General features: G+C 41.7%; 1 protein-coding gene across 2 annotated transcripts in view; it reads right to left on the reverse strand.

Moving 5' to 3' along the window:
* Positions 1–19,349, reverse strand: part of DOCK1 (dedicator of cytokinesis 1) — a 315,311-nt gene that overhangs the window by 246,848 nt on the left and 49,114 nt on the right. For both annotated transcript variants that reach the window (XM_062635214.1, XM_062635213.1), the window contains exons 13-21: positions 17,606–17,731; positions 15,726–15,850; positions 15,321–15,419; positions 14,098–14,170; positions 12,310–12,413; positions 11,659–11,842; positions 5,987–6,084; positions 2,156–2,245; positions 1,007–1,107 (exon numbers count right to left, since the gene is read on the reverse strand). In XM_062635214.1, the coding sequence (XP_062491198.1) occupies positions 1,007–1,107; positions 2,156–2,245; positions 5,987–6,084; positions 11,659–11,842; positions 12,310–12,413; positions 14,098–14,170; positions 15,321–15,419; positions 15,726–15,850; positions 17,606–17,731 (1,000 nt within the window). The remainder of the gene's footprint in view (positions 1–1,006; positions 1,108–2,155; positions 2,246–5,986; positions 6,085–11,658; positions 11,843–12,309; positions 12,414–14,097; positions 14,171–15,320; positions 15,420–15,725; positions 15,851–17,605; positions 17,732–19,349) is intronic.

Below are 19,349 nucleotides of genomic sequence, written 5' to 3' on the forward strand. Positions count from 1 at the left end.
TTATTCCACATTTTGGAGTCTATCAAACTTGAAAGTGAAATCCCTTTAAAAACGATGCCATTTCGGCTACCTCCCTCCCAATGAGCATCAATCACAATTTTAATGCAACTGCAAGTAATTCCATTTTAAACCATCCTAGCTACAGCACGTTTCAACATCCACACTAAAACAATATATACCACTAACGGAGAAGAACATAGATTAGGCAGATATCTTGATATATGGGGATTTATTTAAATAGGAGAAACTGCCTCAGAATTTTAATAACTACTTTGATACTGTCAACGCAACAGCTCCTTAACCTTGTGCAATAAAAGGCAGGGAATAGCAGGGATTTGTCATGCCCATGGGCACAAGTCAAGACAGACTCCAGGAAATCCAGAATCTTCAAGCTTAACCCTGCTCCTGCCTCCCTGCATTTAAGGAGGGGAGGATGCTCTCTATGCCTACACCAGTGCAAGGGCCACCTTCAGCACGCGTTAATAAAACCAGATGCTCAAGGATGCTTCATCCTTCACCCTTTTGAGGCAGCAGAGATCCTAACCATGGAGAAATCCTTAAGACAGCCAAAATAATGGACTTTTGGGATTTTTCATTCTTCACTGCTTCCTCCCCAAAGTGACAATAATGCAGATAACACAGGGTAGATCATCAATTTAATGCACCAAATGGATCTTTGAAGCATCTGAAATGGATGTGATTTCTTTCTCAGTTCTGACTGAGAATTACTTACGAGTGTTTTCTTTGCAAAAGAATTCTTGAAATCATCAGATCAATCCCTCTTATACCCCAAAATCAAGACTTCCTCCTTGCAAATTGATCCAATTGCTTTACTATTGTTATTTTAAGAGGGAAAGACATATTATGTCCAGACTTCTTTAAGAACCTCCTACATTCCTAAGCTCTATGAGCAATTCCCAATGAACCTACACAAACAAGGAGCTGAATTAACATTATCTGGGAAAAGTATACAAGCCCCATTAGAAACAGTAGAGCTGAACATTACGTGTAGGCTAACGTAGCACTGAAATGCTTCTTGATGTAGGTTTCCAAGACAGGATTAAAATGTTGGAATTTTCTGTCAGCGATCAGTCCAATGATAAATACCTGTAAGAAACAGCAAAACTATTGCATTAGCCTCAAAACAACTTTCATTTCACACATTCACCCATCTTTATTTTCAATGAAGACACCATAATAACATTAAAAGACATAGATTTTAGCTTGTGATTATCTTCCCAATGTCTTAATATTCTCTTTTCCTGTGAAAACTTCCCGTTCATAATAAAGTTTTCTTTAAGCAGAAACTTTCTGTCCTAAATTCTGCTGCTTATCCACTACAGTAACTGGACTCGATTGTTTTCCTCTTTTCTGGGAGGATGACATAGAATCATAGAATAGTTAGGGCTGGAAAAGACCTTAAGATCGTCCAGTTCCAACTCCCCTGCCATGGGCAGGGACACCTCACACTAAACCATGGCACCCAAGGCTCTGTCCAACCTGGCCTTGAACACTGCCAGGGATGGAGCATTCACAACCTCCCTGGGCAACCCATTCCAGTGCCTCACCACCCTCACAGGAAAGAATTTCCTCCTTAGATCCAATCTAAACTTCCCCTGTTTCAGTTTGAACCCGTTACCCCTTGTCCTATCACTACAGTCCCTAATGAAGAGTCCCTCCCCACATCCCTATAGGCCCCCTTCAGATACTGGAAGGCTGCTCTGAGGTCTCCACGCAGCTTCTCTTCTCCAGGCTGAACAGCCCCAACTTCCTCAGCCTGTCTTCAATACAGGAGGTGCTCCAGTCCCTGATCATCCTCGTGGCCTCCTCTGGACTTGTTCCAACAGTTCCATGTCCTTTTTATGTTGAGGACACCAGAACTGCACACAATGCTCCAGGTGAGGTCTCACAAGAGCAGAGTGGAGGGGCAAGATCACCTCCAATCCCTTAGTGATCAAGTCCAACTGAAACTCCAAGTGTATTTTCAGAGTCAATAATAAATAACAGCAGAGAAAGTATTTTTCAGTAGTAAACTTCCTTCAAGCCTTTACACGGTTTTATTCACCAGCTTTATTTATCCGTCATTACAGTAGCTACGTTTTAGATACTATGCAAACAGTTAAAACCTTATCTATTTTGCACAACGCAAGCTTACCAAAGCATCAAACACCAGTGTGTCAAACGTCTCACTCTCCGAGTTCTCCATCATTATGTTAAAAAGTGCATCCAATGTGTCTTGAAGGAACTGCAAATACATACACAGGTCATCATGTTTTACAGGAGAAATGGAATTCAGATTTCACACGCAGGTTTTTAGAGCTGTATTTGCTTTCATTTGTCCATTTCACAAAACAAAGACATTTAAAAAGTTAGCCAAAAAAAGGGAAATTTCACATTGTTGCTTTCAGCAATTATTTTTTTAGTTGAGTATCCAGACATATGTATCACTCAAATAGAAAAACAGGTCAGAAATCACACTTGGTACACTTGAATAAGGAGTTTAATCTATTGCAGTGAACGAGCAAGTATGCGTTTCAAACCTCAGTTTCAACATACAGTCAAGAGGATCATGCAGTTTCTCAAAACTGATGTTTCAGAGCACAAACCAGACAAGCAACTGAGTCTCATGCCAAATAAATCAAGTCACCCTCAGTGGTTTTGTGCTGAGCAAGGAGCAGTGCACAGCACATCACTTTCGATGGCTGCATCAACTCAGGTCCACAACTTCAAATGAGAGCACACATGCAGGCATGGGAAACAGAGCACACAACCTGCTGCCCCAGCCCAAACCTACACGCCTCTAGCACTGTAACACAGGAAGAGTCTTCACTAGCCAGTTGGCTGGACCCTGATCTGTGCAATACGAGAGTAAAAGCAGATTAGTGTCAGGGGATTCAGGATAAGCAGAGAGATAAAAGATGGTTTACACATGTAATTACAGTATTTCTCCCCAGTGACAGCAAGAAATCAATGAATGGAGCAGAGATGCCCATCAACACACTCATTTTATCAGCATGGGATGCTGCATCTGAGCAGTTCCTTCCACCAGAAGACAAAAATGACATGGGGTTCCTCAGAGGCAGAACAAGGATGGATTGTGGCCCTGGTTTGTACTTGTTTTGGCTGAGAAAAAAGGGGTTCAACATGGACTGTTTTGGCACATCTGTCCCAAACAAAGTAACAATGGGTTTGTAAGAATGGGTTTCATCTTGTAGATGAGAAAAGGTATAGCTGGGGAGGAACATCTGAACAAGCAGAAGGCAATTGATTCAAACTGGGTTTGTTCAGCCTGGAGAACAGGTGGCTCAGGGAGACCTTATCACCATGCTCCAGTAATTAAAGGGTGGCTACAAAGAAGACTGAGACTCCCTTTTTACATGGAATCCCATGGAAAAGACAAGGGGTGACGAGCACAAGTTACTGCTGGGGAGATTCCCACTGGACACAAGAGGAAAATTTGTCACCAGGAGAACAACCAGCCACTGGAATAAACTCCCCAGGGAAGTGGTGGATTCCACAATGTTGGACACAGTTAAGATTCAGCTGCACAGGGTGTTGGGACATCTAGTCTAGGTCATGCTTTGCCTAGAAAGGTTGGACCAGATGATCCCTTTCAACCTGGGATTTGGGGATTTCTAAGATTGCAACTACAAAGAGATATTAGATACACTGTGGGAGAGACGGAAAACCAGCTTGGCTCCCACCTTCCTTCAAAGCTTTCATCTACGCAATGAGTCTTCTAGATCTAACACAATTCCATGATTCACCTGGACTATCTACTAAACCTAGAGTTACATCTCAGGAATTAAGCTCCATTTAGCAGCTCACGAAGCACTGCTCAATGCCAAACACAGAGCCACAGTCCACGGTACCAGTATCTGAAGAGGAAAAAATGGAAAAGCAAAATGCTTGCAGCTGATTTTAGCTTCAGTTCTGGGGGAGGTCCAGCTCACAATTTCACTCCAGGATTTGAGTTGAGCCTTCTCAGTCCCATTTGTTCCATGAAAGAACACATGCAAAAGTACATTTAACCAGCAGCTGGCAGGAAGGAAAGAGTAAAGCAGAGTTTTGAGCTTTGACAGGAGAAGTTTCTGTCTTGAAAAGCAGCAGCACTCTCAAACACTAAACAGTGTCTGGCTAAATCCCTTTAAATACAAAGGATTTTAGAAGGCCATGTCATGACCCATCAAGTTTCTTTTCACATTTAGACATCTAATATTGAGTTTCTAGTTTATAGCTGTTCACAAGGACTTCATGTGACAGCAAGAACACTGACCAAAGAGCTATTCCATACCACAGCACGTCATGCCCACTATATGAACTGGGGGCAGTTACCCGGAAGGGTCGGATCACTGCTCGGGTCGGGCTGGGTATCGGTTGGTGGGTGGTGAGCGGTGTATTCTCTTCCCTTGTTATTTCTCTTATCATTGTTATTATTGGTGGTAGCAGCAGTGATTTGTTATACCTTAGTTACTGGACTGCTTTTATCTCAGCCCATGGGAGTTACGTTCTTTCGATTCTCCTCCCCATCCCTCTGGGAGTGGGGGGGAAAGAGGGGGGGAACGAGAGAGCAGCTGCATGGTTCTGAGTTATGGCTGGGCTTAAACCATGACAGGAGCTAGTATGAATGATTTGCAGACTATTCGTCTATGTTCCCACATCCTATAGACTCCATGCTCAAACGGAACCAGAGCCTCTGGGAGATAACATTTACAGTTTCCATACACTACTGAAACAGTCCATCACAGAATGAGTGTCTCGTTCACTTATCACTAAGGAATAGGTCAGCCACCAGCAGGCAGAAGAATTATATTGGCCTTTTAAATAAACTGAAATGGTTTAACTGAGAATTGGAATATATTTTATCACACATGGCTTTTTTAATATATATACAAAGACTGTACCATGTATCATATTTAAAACCATGAAGGACAGAAAAGGTGAAGGAAGAGAAAGGAACAGTTGCAAACTAGATACTACGAGCATACAACAGCAGTGTACACACAGATTTTCTAAGCGCTGCTGTAACAGATGGATAACGAAAACAGGGGTCTTCTATAAAAAGAGTAAGTGATGGAAAGAGGAACATTAAACGTTTACCAATATCCACCAATCTGTACTACACTCTGATGCCATTGGGAGAAAAGGAAACATTACAAATGAGAGAGCTATGACAATGCTTAGCAGAAGTATCTGTCAAGGCTTTAACTGTCAAATGATCAACAATAAAATAGCAGCAGGTAGAACCTCCCTGAAAAACAAGTCATGGGAGAGACATTTTCCCCACACTCAATAGGGATAACATCAGCATTCTCAGACTAAAGTGACTCGAAGATGAAGCATTCATTATCCTTCTATTAACCAAATCAAAATCCACTGAAATAAGGGCACAACACTAGAGGGCCTTAAGGGTCATCTGTCCCCAGTACATCACATCTCCTGTCGTTCTTGGATTTGATTTATTACAAAGCATTCATGAAGTCCCAACCTACTCTTTTCCACAGCCAAGTCGGTCTTTATGTAGGTCTCTACAATCATTCAGTGCCCTTGCACATGTAAATAGTTGGCTCAGCAATATTCCAGGAGGAATATTTTTTGCTAAAACAGTATCAGCAGCACACAGTAGGATTGCATCCCACATCCATATACTAAAGCTACATTTAGTATCGCCTTGTAAGAATTCCAGGATATTTTAATCTTGCAAAGGAAAACACCTATGGCCTTTATTTATCTGCATATAAAAATCCACTTAACTGCTAGGACACCATCCTACATGCTCAGAAAATTGCATTTTACATGTACCTTACTAGCACTCAACACCTGATCATTCTGAAGGCTGAGAGATACCTGCTTACAACTTAATCTGAGTGTGTTCAGTGATGTTGGGGTTTGGCAGGGAACAAAACAGAAGATAGGAAGACCTCAAAATATGGGATTCAGCAAAATTCTGACACCAAATTTATGTCTAAAGACATCAAACTTGTACCTTGACCACTTCACCACCATCGACTTTCATCAGCTGCTTCAAGTTCTGCTGCAACAGGTTTGTGTTGGATCGCCACTTCAGAAGTCCCAAGAGATCAACTAGGAAAGAGAAACACAGTTATACCATAAGGATACTTACTTCCACTCATAGTCTGTAACTACGTTCAGGAGAAATGGATTTACTTCCTTAGGTCAACCATTCTCCCTGGACAACAACACTAGTTCTAGCCTGCCTCTGCCACTGCAGAAGCCTCATACAGTACTTTTAGTATGAAAGATCTCTGAAAGGCTTTCCAGAAACACAGCCTGCTTTTGAAATGTCAGCATTAAAATCGAGGCCAAGAAAGCCTGATCCTTCAGTTTCCATTTGCTGTACACAACAGTTGTGTGGTTAGAAGAAGATGCCAGAATGAAATTAGTCAGCCACCAACACAGTCACATCTATAGGCCGTGACTCTTCCAGCATTAATGTTTCTAGAGTTTTTTTGCTGTCACTGAATAAATTGAAAAGAAAATAAGGCCCAATGCAAGGCAAACAGTGGCAAACCAAGCTACTGCAGTGGAAAGCTGCCTGCTTAATAACTCATGATGCCCAAATGGCTTGGTTCTTCCAAGTGATGGAGAGTGAGGGTACACAAAACAAATCAACACTGATGAGTCTTGTCCCCCTTTTCTACATCCCACTCTTAAGATTTGCCTGTGGCAGGGGTTTGGAACTGGATGATCTTTAAAGTCCCTTCCAACCCAAACATTATATGCTACGCTTCTAAGATAAGACTGTGTCACTTCAGCAGTCATTGTGATAAATAAAGGAATACAGAAGGTGAGCTCATTCTCTTTTCATCATAAAAAGCCACCAGACCATCCTTCAGCTCCCTTTAAGGAAAACTTCTCATGAGGAGCTCACAACTGGTGTTCTCCTTCAAATAAGCAAGCTAATAAATATGAACAACCTGGAGCATCAGTAAGCTAAACCCATCCTCACACTTACTGGGATGAGATCTGAAGTGCCCACCAACCCAAAACCATAAGCTCCTCCTGCCTTAGCCAAACTAGCATCAGAGAATTCCTCCCTGCCCTGTTAAAAGTCGGTTTCCATGATAAAACAAACTATACAGAAAGCATCCTCAGAAGAAACCCCAAACAGAAGATTTGAAGACTGTCTACCTACAGTTTAATCACTGAATTACTACTCCACATTACCTACCCCCAAGCCCAAGAATCCCAGACTGGTTTGGGTTGGAAGGGACCTTAAAGCTCATCCAGTTCCAACCCCTGCCATGGGCAGGGACCCCTTCCACTAGAGCAGCTTGCTCCAAGTCCCTGTGTCCAACCTGGCCTTGAACACGATGTGAATTCTCCCAATCAATTCCCCTTCACTTCTACTATTCCAACTTTTAAAGCAACCAGCAAAATGTTTACCAAGCCATGCATCTGCAGAGTATATTCTGCTAATTCTATGCAGAAACCCAGAGCAGCTCCTGTACTTTCCCCAATATCTTTTGTTCCAAGCAGGAAATAAAACTACTTCGAGCAGAATGAACTGCAGTTCTCCTTGGGATAGCTTCCCCTCTGAGCAGCACTCAAACCAAGCCTTCTTTGCATCTCTTTGGGAGCAGAAGTAAAGAGTATTTTACCACATTCAAGCTTTGAACAATTCAAGCCCTCATTTTTAACTATTTTTTAGTATATCCTATAAGTCTATAGGCCGAAACTCAACATTAACAGAGAAATTGCTTTGGAAGAAAAGTGAAGGTGTCTCTTGAGTTACACAAAGTGTTTCATGAATATAAATATATTTGCTTTCTACCACTGAATCTGGGTTCAGTCTGACTTGTAAGAAGGCATCAGCTTGACAAAAGGAACGATCCAAACGAAAGCCAGCCCACGGACTGTCTCTGAATGGCATCGAGTATTGCCCCAAGAAAACAAACCCACGTGCACTTTCAGCACGATGACGCAGCAAACCCTATATGAATATGCATATGTGAACAGAAAGTGTCAACGCAGCCCAGCTACCAGAGAGATAAATAAGTCACAGTGCACAGGAAGAACGTGCATTCGTTGTTACTGCAAGTATTGACCCCAGCAAAGTACCAGTCAGTCAGCTCATCTTGCTTTTTGTAGGCCTAGGTATAAAGTAATACAGTAAGTAAACCAGGATAAGAATGTAGAACACTATTTTAGCCTACAGCAAATGGTGATACTGTAGTCAGCCTAGGTCAAGAGAAACTTATGTTCAGAAAACATCAGTGGAAGAAAACAGAATGAGGATTTTTAACTGCAAAGAGTTAGATCAAGCATCCAGCCTGCCAAGTTGCCACTAGCTACTGTTTGGGTTGATGTAAGTTATGATTCTATTAACTACGTATAAAGGTTTTCTTTTCCATCATATTTAGCAACTGGAAGCAAATGATCCAGCTCCCTGGTTTTATGCTTCCTGGGCCTGTGTCTACACCAAGGTTTCCTTATAGAGATACCCAAACTTTTCTCAAAGCCCTGTCACTGAACTGAAGTTGGATAATATTTCCACTCTCATTATATTTACGTGTGCTCTTTGAAATAATCTTCCCTTATGATCTCAAGCAATTTATTTTCTGTTCTTTATGACTTGTAAGCCCGGAATTAAATCATCATTATTACAGAACTACAGAAACCTGAATTTGTCATACTGCGTATTGCTTTTATTTCTTTTACATTATCAACTCTGTTGAATGACTAAGTGAAAACCTGGCTCAATTGTTTTCTGAAAGCTAGTCTCCTTGGTTCCTTGAAGTCTCAACTCCAGATTAGTCACAGTTGCTATTATCTATAGGCTTGAGTCCTTCAAGCAGAAGAAAAAGCACAGAAACACTTTGAATAAGCCTTACAGATACCCTGAATGCTTCACAATAGCAAATACTTGTGTAAAACTCTAACAGCACTCTGGCTACCAGTAATCAGAAGAATGTTCCAGCAAGCCCATTAATGCAATTTCATAGAATCACAGAATCACAAAGGTTTGAGTTGGAAAGGACCTTAAAGCTGATACAACCCCTGCTACAGGCAGGGACACCTTCCACTAGAGCAGCTTGCTCCAAGCCCCTGTGTCCAACCTGGCCTTGAACACTGCCAGGGATAGGGCAGCCACAGCTTCTCTGGGCACCCTGTGCCAGCGCCTCAGCACCCTCACAGGGAAGAGCTTCTGCCTCAGATCTAACTTGAACTTCCCCTGTTTCAGTTTGAACCCATCACCCCTTGCCCTATCACTACAGTCCCTGATGAAGAGTCCCTCTCCACCATCCTTTCAGCAATTTCACCTCTATTTCCATCACCCTGATACTAAAAGGACATCCATCTCGCTAATCCTGTAAGAGGCACTATCCACAGGCAGTCTTCATGTAGAAAGGGATGTCACTTTTGATGCCATTTTGCTCCTTCTTCTGTATTCCCTGGTATCTCCATCTTCTGGTTGACAGAAGAAGATGATTCAAACGCCAAAACTGCCTTGCCCATGGAGAAGAAAACAAGCTCTCAGTCTGTCATGGCTCAACAGGCTATTCAGAAAGAGGGAAACAAAATCAACCCCGACTTGGATATGACATCAGGAACAGGTTCAAAACACAACTTGTTGTCTATTTACCAATATATTCATTTAAAATTTATCTATTTTTTTCTATATAAGAAAAAAAAAATCTTCCTGTGAGGGTGCTGAGGTGCTGGCACAGGGTGCCCAGAGAAGCTGTGGCTGCCCCATCCCTGGCAGTGTTCAAGGCCAGGTTGGACACAGGGGCTTGGAGCAAGCTGCTGCAGGGGAAGGGGTCCCTGCCCATGGCAGGGGTTGGATCTGGATGAGCTTTAAGGTCCCTTCCAACACAAAGCAGCTTGGGATTCTAAGATTTACCCTAAGAACAGAAGGCCCAATGTTTCCCATTGGTATCTCCTGAGATGTCACCTGTCCAAGCAGGTTTTGAAAGTCTCCATAGAGGGAGTAAATGAGGATAATGATGGATTTTTACTTACTTTGAAGAAAGTTAAATGAAGAACATTAACCAACAATCTCACAGAAGTTAAAAATCAGCTTCAGAAACTACAATCTGAGCCGTGCTGCCAATTTTTAGATGAAAAATTATACTTGAGGGAGGAATTTAATGACTAAATTTTTGTTTCTGTTCTAAATTGCTTAAGGATACACATTGATCTTGTTTAATAATGTTAAGAAGAGGCAAAAGAAAAGATTCTGGCGACTCGGAGCTGCCAAGAAGTTTCACAGCCAACAGAATTAACAGTAACTAAGGATCAAAAACTCAAAGCTAATAACATGTAAATTAAGGATGAAAACATGCTCAGTCTTAATTTTAATGACAGTTTTGTGAAAGCAATGTCAATATGTTGATGACTATGAAATATTTCTCCATTCTAACAAGCATTAGGAAACACGGAGGGGGGAGATGGATAATAACTAACCATATCACAAACAAATAGCAGCTCAATTCCACACGCTGGTTTCTCCACAGTAACACCACTGTGTAACTGTTGAGCTACAATCCCATCTTTGCTATGAAATTCCAACATCATTTCTGTATTTTCTGCTAAACACCCTCTTAGGCTATAAGACTGCCAGACTGCAGTGAATCTGATGTGCTCTGAATATGAAACACCTCAGATGTGCTGTAAGAGAGATGCTGCTGAAAAACACTGCAATGAAATTAGGAGTTGACTATGAAGTTGTACCACAGCAATAACTTTCCCCCCGGACAGAGGAGAAGTCATTACCGTGACAATGCAATCACTATTGCCACCCTGCCCGCATCCCAAGCCCTCCTCATGCACAACTTCGACTCCCAACAGATCTGACCCGAGCTCTCCCTTCCCCTGCTGTGACTCACATCCCAGTGACCCACCCACACTCCTCAGCCTGCTGCTGGTGTAGCCAAGAGAGCAAGGGACCGCTCCATGGCAACGAAGCACAGGAATTACAGACAGGGCACAGTCTGGAAATGTGAAATATTTGCTTTGGTGGCTGCTCTGCTCTCCACAGCCCTTGGATGCAGTCAGCCAGCTGACAAATACACATGAAAAATGGATATAAGCAAGTTTTAATAGGAACCAAATATGACAAAACTCCATTCCTGTTCACGTCAAGACGTGAACACATGAGCGACCTCTGTGCAACACGCTCATGCTCACATCCCCAACACAAGAAAACACAAGAGCTTTCTTCAAGCATAAGATATGGATATTACACCTTGGAAATAACATCAAACAGCTTATTTGGGAGCAAAGCCATATTACCTACTCCTAAAAGCAAACCAATCAGCTTCCTTAGTGCTATTATTCATACCCCCAGAGAGGTAAAATGCCACAGAGCTTGTTTTCAGTGTACTTTCAGGGTAAAAGTCTCAATTATATGGCAAACAATATTCCTGTTTCTATTGCACTTGGGATTCTTCTGTTTTCTTAGAGACATGTGCTGCTCTAAAGCAAAACAAAGCCCATGGGAAAAGGCTGGAGAGTACATAAACTCAGTAGATGCTTTTGCTGCTGCATCCAGCCAATTTAATCCAAGGCTGCACGGTAAACAACCCACCATCCATTCACAGAGGAAGGGGGATGGAGAAGGCAGGAAAGTCAGTACATACAACCCTACTCCAAGTACACAGAGCAGAAGCTGCAGCAGTTCTAGGAACTTACCATTCTGGGTGAGTTTTGTTGAACAAACTAGAGTAGAAATCTGGAAAGAGTCTTTGCTGATGGTGCAGCTCCCCAGGTTCTGCATGCTCTTCCCTGTTGCAGAGTGTCCCTTTTCCTCCAGTTCTATCTTGGTCGATGGCAGACTTAAATACGTCGAGGCATCCTCCAGCTTCTTTGCTTCTGCCTACAGGGGTGTTTTAAACACAACATGAAACAACTTGAAATTATCTAGTAAAAAAAAACTAGGTAATAATAAAATCTTATTATTTACATTGTTTTATCTTAGGTTTGTTCTAGAATTGGAACTATCCAATGGGTTTTCAACAACAGTAATTTAGCACTAAACTGTCGACAGATTAGAGCCAGGATGTGGTATTTAAAGGGCTACAGAAGTAACTTTTCCCAGCTACAAAAACCCACATAAAACTCAGTTACAAATGCCTTTGAAGTTCAAACATCCCCAGCAAAACATATTCCAGGTTTAACAATCAATCTGCCAAGTATTCAAATGGCACAGTACATATTTAGTAGCTTGATTTAACACAATAATCTAGAACACATTTTTCTGTGCTATTCTAACAGTAATTCACTAAAAGTCAGGCAGCTCAGCTCCCTACTAAAGAAAGACTAAAGTACCACAAAAAAACCTACCTTGTAAACTATAAGGTCATGTTCTCCATCTCTCAAAGTTGTCCCATCGTATCTCATGAGCTTCACAAATGCCAGGGCAAAGATCTTCTCAGATTTATCTTTGGCTGTGAGAACAAAAAGCAAAACACCACCACATAGAATTAAGGGTTTGATAATGACAAACAGTCCACCTAAACCTCAAAGCCACGGACAGTCTGCAAATGAAGGGCTGTAGTCAAGATTCTCAGATGGGGAAAGCGTAGAAGAAATAAGGAGAATCTTTTAAATGCAAGAAAGAGGCAAGAAATGCAAAATGATGTGTAAGAATGTGACCACACCACCAAAACCACATGCTTAGTATTTCTATATTGAGGCTGTCCTTTTAGAAAGATGGATTAAGGCAACTTTTTCAAAGCAAAGCAAATGTGATGCATTTATAATGGTCAGGTTTTTATAAGAAAGGCAGTGCTTTGTACATAGAATAGTGATTTAAACACCAGCACCGAGGATCTCATCGGCACTTTATCATTTGGAGGGAGAACACTAGGACCAAAACAAACTCGATCCATAAGCACAAATGAAGTGTTTCAGTCTCTGAAAGCTGACTCACTCCAGAGCAACATGAACTACAAAAGGCATTCAGTTTGCTCTCAGTGCTCAAAATCATTTCTCAAAAGTTAGACCAAAGTAACAGGGCAAGTAGAAATCACAAAGTTAAGGCTTAAAACCACAAGGAAAGTGCAATCAACCTGGGATAGTCCAAGAAGTCTATGAGAAAGCCCTGCAGCTCTAAGGCACTTAAATCATGGCCAACCTAAACCTTTGAGTTAGCATAAAGGTATTTGACTGTGTAGCACACAATCATGGTTTTACACTCCTGACACTGATTTTTGGCACAGTTTTCATTAGAAAGTATCATTCTTTAAACTAAGGAAATATTTTGTTAATGATCAGTTTGCAAAACATGCAGCTTCAATTAAATAACCACTACAGAGTAATGTGCTACATATTGCACAGATACATGTACGCAAGGAGTATATGTCTTAAAACGCATCCAGCGGACACTACCTGATTAATGTTGCTGTCTACACATTTATCCTATAGCAAAATGTTTCCTTGCAGATTTAGAAAGGTTTTGCTCTCGAAAGAGCCAGTCCCTGTAATCACTATAAGGAATTAATATTATCACAAACACAGCAAATCTCACACTTTACTACAAAACAACTGTTTGACTGGAAGATGTCGGGTTCTCTCCATCTGATCCTCAACAGCTCAAAGTATTTCAGCAGCCAGCAATGTTACAGGACAGCTGAGGAAACCCATATCTTTTAGACCAAAATTACTTCGTAGAAACCACAGGTCAGTCTGAGAACCAGAAGCAGAAACCAATTTCTTAATAGCTAAAACTTCAACTACTGATGCTAAGCCTCCTGTAAGCTCTTTTCTATGTTCCTATTTCACACGTGGGGTTGTTAAATATCTTTACTACTCCCTAACCACTTACCTCTAAGGTACACAACACCACAACCCTCTGAGTTGCTAACTTGAAGCTTTAATAATTAGCCTTTCTATTTGACTTGGAGAAATAAATGGGCAGGGAAGGGAAAACTCGATGTTGATAGGTAAGAGGGAGGAAGATGTAAAGGGAAAAAGAAGCCGAGACGCAAACAAAATAAGCAGGCAAAAACCTTACCCGGCACTAAAAGCAATTACAACAGTTAATTACAGATTAAGAACGTTATGCCTGTATCAGCAGACTTTGGCACCAGACATTGACAAGAACCATAATGAAAAGGCTGAATCACTCACAGTCCTGTGATGATCTATGACGGAAAGTGAACCTTAAATGACTGCGGTTCACATCTTCAATGGGGATCGCAACCTTCACACATTGGGGAAGAGGGTGAAGAAAGAAACAGTCAGTACAGTGTGTTCAAATACCATCGACCACTACCAAATCTCAGCTGGACATCGTTCAATAATATGCTCGGAGCTCTCAGGAAGATTAATGGTAGGTACCAGCTTCATTTTGCCATAGAGGACCCTGAAAGGTCACTCCCTAGCAAAAATCAGCAATCCTTGCACCAAGAAAGAGAGGAGGAAAGAAACCCCATCCAACCTGGCCTTGAACACTGCCAGGGATGGGGCAGCCACAGCTTCTCTGGGCACCCTGTGCCAGCGCCTCAGCACCCTCACAGGGAAGAGCTTCTGCCTAAGAGCTCATCTCAGTCTCCCCTCGGGCAGCTTCAAGCCATTCCCCTTGGCCTGTCCCTACAGGCCCTTGTCCCAAGCCCCTCTCCAGGTTTCCTGCAGCCCCTTCAGGCACTGGAGCTGCTCTCAGGTCTCCCCTTCAGGAGCCTTCTCTTCTCCAGGCTGACCCAGCCCAGCTCTCTCAGCCTGGCTCCAGAGCAGACGGGTTCCAAGTCCTTTGCCTCCTCTGGACTGGCTCCAACAGCTCCGTGTCCTTCTTGCATCAGGGGCCCCAAAGCTGGATGCAGTACTCCAGGAGGGTTAACACAGTGGTGTGGGGAGTGGCTGTAAGCCCTTTCCCTGTACATATCCTGCTCCCACTGACTACAGCTAGACAGAATATGTTTCATAAAGCCAACATCAGCCTCCTCTGTAATATTAAAACATGGCATTTAAGTGAAAATGTTATTACCCAAGCAAATCCAGCAAGCTTAAAGCCCAGATCCCAGAACACCGATGAGGTTAACATTACGGCAATTATGTTTTAACCTTAATACCCTGCCTCTCCAGGTCAGCTCCAGGCAAATAGAGGTAACCATTCCTAAGCAGATGTTGGAGTTATTGATGCCCCCACAACAGTTGTCCTGACCAAAAGAATGAAACAAAATTCAATATGCAACTAAAATCAAAGCTGTTTTCCAGGAGTTTCTGAAAGCTTTCCTTTTGTCCTGCTAACACTAGCAGTGAATTTGCCTAGTCCTATTTCTCAAGGCTTTCCATTGAAACCTATATTAATGGCACATTAACCCACACAGAGGGAGTTATTGTAACAGTTTCTATACCTTCACAGTCTCAAACCAGCGAGGCTGCTTGACTTGGTAATATATTACTGACTTGTACTCTGAGATGGCTTCATCACCAGCACCAGGAAAAATAACGCTCTTGAAAACACAGAGAAGAGAAAATGTTAATGTCTACCTTAAACGCCACTTTTTCATCCAAATAAATGAAAACATCTATGAAATAGGTCAAAATAAGACAGAATAGCTCATGTTTAGAGCTCCTGATTAATTTAGTATCAAAGTGCATGTGCTGATATATGACAAGTTGTATTCAGATATGATAAAGGAAACAGTTTTGTTGTAAATAAAAATAGGGATTTAAGGTGACATATATAAAGATGTTGAAAAGGCTTTAACAGACACGAATCAAAACCAAACCAAGCCAGACATTCAATACTTTAATACCTCTAATCTTTTGCCATCTTCATCATACACAGACACCGTAACTTCCACGTTCTTTGCCGTGGTTTTACTGCCTTTGTCAAAATCTCCCTGCACCAACGTGACATAGATGTCATTACGAACATCACCTGAAAGGAAAAGCAAAGCTCTAACCAATGTTCACACTATATATAATGATTTGTGAAACCAATGATATGCAGATACTATGAACAATACATTTAGTAACAGCAATTAGACCTATATATGGCAAAACATAAAGCGACGGTAGGTGGACCATTGGGCATTCAAAACTACTAGTACTGGAAAGAGATGTTCAGCTAAAAACTGTGCTGAGACTTCTAAAGTCTGAACCATGAACCCCTAGTGCAGCAAAGTGAATCTAACAAACAAATCACACGCTCTCTCTGGACTCAATCCTACATCCTCATGAAGACCATGTAGCACATCACTCAAAAAAACACCTCAGTTCCACTTTGATACAACCTCCTGCGTTACTGATTTCAAAGGATGAGTTCCAACACAGCATTAATTTATCCCCCACACAGATACTTTACAATTCAAAAGTATTTAGCAGCCTACAGAGGTCTGTAACTTGCTACATTAGGAAGTGGTTTGATGATTTGCTGCCTCCGGGGTTGCACAGGAAGGTTGTATTTAGCTTTAGGTCCTAAAATGCCCTTCAACTACACCCCAATACTGAAAATTAAATGGGGAAATGGGGAATTCCCAACAATTTCATAGGCAGATGGCTTATGTGCCAACATATCAGCAGAACAAGTGCACTGAGGCACTTAATACATAGAATCACGTCATGGAACCATGGAATGGTTTGGGTTGGAAGGGACATGAAAGCTCATGGAGTTCCAACACCCTGCCATGGGCAGGGACACCTTACACTAGAGCAGCTTGCTCCAAGCCCCATCCACCCTGGATATACAGTAAAACATCTGACAAATGCACAATCAGCAACCACGGGGAATGCTGGAAAAGGGATGGGGTTTGGCAATATCTAATGGATCCTCCAAAGCCCATCAATCCAAAAAAGACAGTGCAGGTTTTCTTCTGTAGGCTGTTACTTTTGGCAGCTTTTATTTTGAGAATCACCATGAACTGAACATCCATGGGATATATGTATGAAAAAGATAATATGGCTTTCTTTCAAATACATTACCCAAATCTAGTACAAACCTTAAAGGACCTAAATATCTCTAAATCAAGCCCATTCACCTGAAAAATCTTTCTGGTTTAGAATCATAGAATAGTTCGGGTTGGAAAGGACCTTAAGATCATCCAGTTCCAACCCCCTGCCATGGGCAGGGACACCTCACACTAAACCATGGCACCCAAGGCTCTGTCCAACCTGGTCTTGAACACCACTGGGGATGGAGCATTCACAACCTCCCTGGGCAACCCATTCCAGTGCCTCACCACCCTCACAGGAAAGAATTTCCTCCTTATATCCAATCTGAACTTTCCCTGTTTAAGTTTTAACTTGTTACCCCTTGTCCTGTGACTGCAGTGACAGTTTAGTTTTATCACAACAGATGTAAGTTTTATATATGCCTTTGCTAGGAAGATAAGAAAGTGTGTCCTTCATATCCATTTTTCACTGGAAGAAAGGAGAATTTCCACTGTTCCTGTGATATCCCAACTTTTGGGGGGTTCTTAAGTTTTATTTATCAATGCAACACATATGGCAGATACTACCCAAGTGTTTTACGTTCATTCTAAATGAGACAAATCCTTTGAAGATCCATTATTTATAATATATATCATACCTGAAATTAATCTTCCTGCCCCTCTCCCCCAAAGCTTCTACACATCCAGAAATCCAAAGAAGGTTCAACTATAACAAAGCAGCGTTAGTTCACACAAGGGCTTACCAGGCATTATAATCTCAGGAAACCCCATTTTCCGAGCCACAGCTGTGGATCTATCCACTAAGTGTGGAAACTCTTTCCTAATCTGGTGAATATCTCCTGGAAGAAGCTTCAATGTCACCCACAAACCTGTTGTGTAAAAAAACCCACAATTATTAAAGTATTCCCTGCTACTACAGATAGCTTTTTACACAGCCTAGAATGTAAAAACACATTATGGTAACTGCTCTTCATTTACAACAAATACAAAGTACCTCAAATCATTCAAAACCCCCACTGCTTCAAGCAGAACCAGAAGTACAGCACACATCAGGATGTCAGATTATAGCAGAATTTATGGAAAACTGTAAAATCTGCACCTGGAAGCTCACTGGATAACAAAAAACATGGGAAATCTGTGCACGGTAAGGCACTTGGCAGCAATATCAGCTAGGAGGTGTCTTGGTAAGCAGAAGTTAGGCAGGTGCTCAATTCCAGATACATGGGCTTACCAAAGCCAAAATGTTTCTTCATAGTCTAAAACTTTCAATACAAGAGGTCTCCATCCAGGAGAAAACCAAGTTAGCCACAGGCAGGAAAGAGGAAACTCTTTGTTATCAGCTGGACCTATCAAAGTCTGGGCTGCAATAGGCAAGTAAGGCATCAAGCCCTTGGCATGAAGCTGGAGTGGCCCAGGGATAATCCCTCCTACACCCAGCACCAGACTTCTCTTATTGCAGTCTTCCACGTTGAAGTCTTGTGGAAATACAGTTCTTAAGTCATTAGCAGCACTGCCTCGAGCTTGTATCTATCCCTGGAACTCTCACGTGCTCTAAAAAAATCTTTATCTTCCACGGGAAGAGAGAGGAAGTGGCAACGCTCATTTGAATGGAAAAACTTCAGTATTACAACCAAACAATACTGAGCTGCCAAAGACAGCACCAGCAGCAGATACATACCCTGAATTGATTCACCACCCCCAGGAAGTCGTTCTTACTGCACTGAGCACAAAGAAATCTACAGCATCAGCATTACACAGTTGATATTTTTCTCTTCAGTAGCAGAAGCAGTCACTAAAAAGCTGCTGCTTCCCGGCTAACATGGGGTGCACTTGTAGGAAAAAGAATGATACCTAAGTGAAAAACAAAGCCCAACCCCAAAGTCATCTTACACTTGGCAAAGTGACTGGAAATCAGGTTTATGTATGGAATAAAGACAGCAGACATCTGCAGAGCAATGTCCTAAAATTAAAATCTATGAAAAATAACCCCCAAAATACACCTGTAACACAAGTTGTGGGTTATCCTGTTGCACGCACTATTAACTATACATTCATTTGGTATACGTTTAGCAGCTGGCTTTATTTTCTATCAAAATCTATTTTAAAGGCTATATGCTGACCTGTTCCAGAGGTGGCTCTACCAGCTGCTATTCCATTAAACAGTAACTGTACCTACACTGACAGCCCTAGTAACAACTGTTACCGTTCTTCCGTTTCTTAGGAAAAGGTTCTGAAATGAATCAAAAAAGCTCAAATGTTTCCTCCTTTCTGATACACACTGGCCTCAGATATAAAACTGGAGGGTGGGGGGAAGCAAGCAGATTAAGTTTTTCTCTTTAGTTTATGGATAATATAAAAATAAGCTTATTTAGATATTTATTTGCTATTAATTAGTAAAAATCAGGGAAAATTGGGAACATATTCCTTAGGTCTATTGCTCAGATAGCCCTAGAAGTGATACAGATATTCATATAACAGCGTTTAGTG

This window comes from Pezoporus occidentalis, unplaced genomic scaffold (genome assembly GCF_034315485.1).
Source record: "Pezoporus occidentalis ecotype Australia unplaced genomic scaffold, CSIRO_AGI_Poc_V1 ctg45, whole genome shotgun sequence".
Lineage (NCBI taxonomy): Eukaryota > Metazoa > Chordata > Aves > Psittaciformes > Psittacidae > Pezoporus > Pezoporus occidentalis.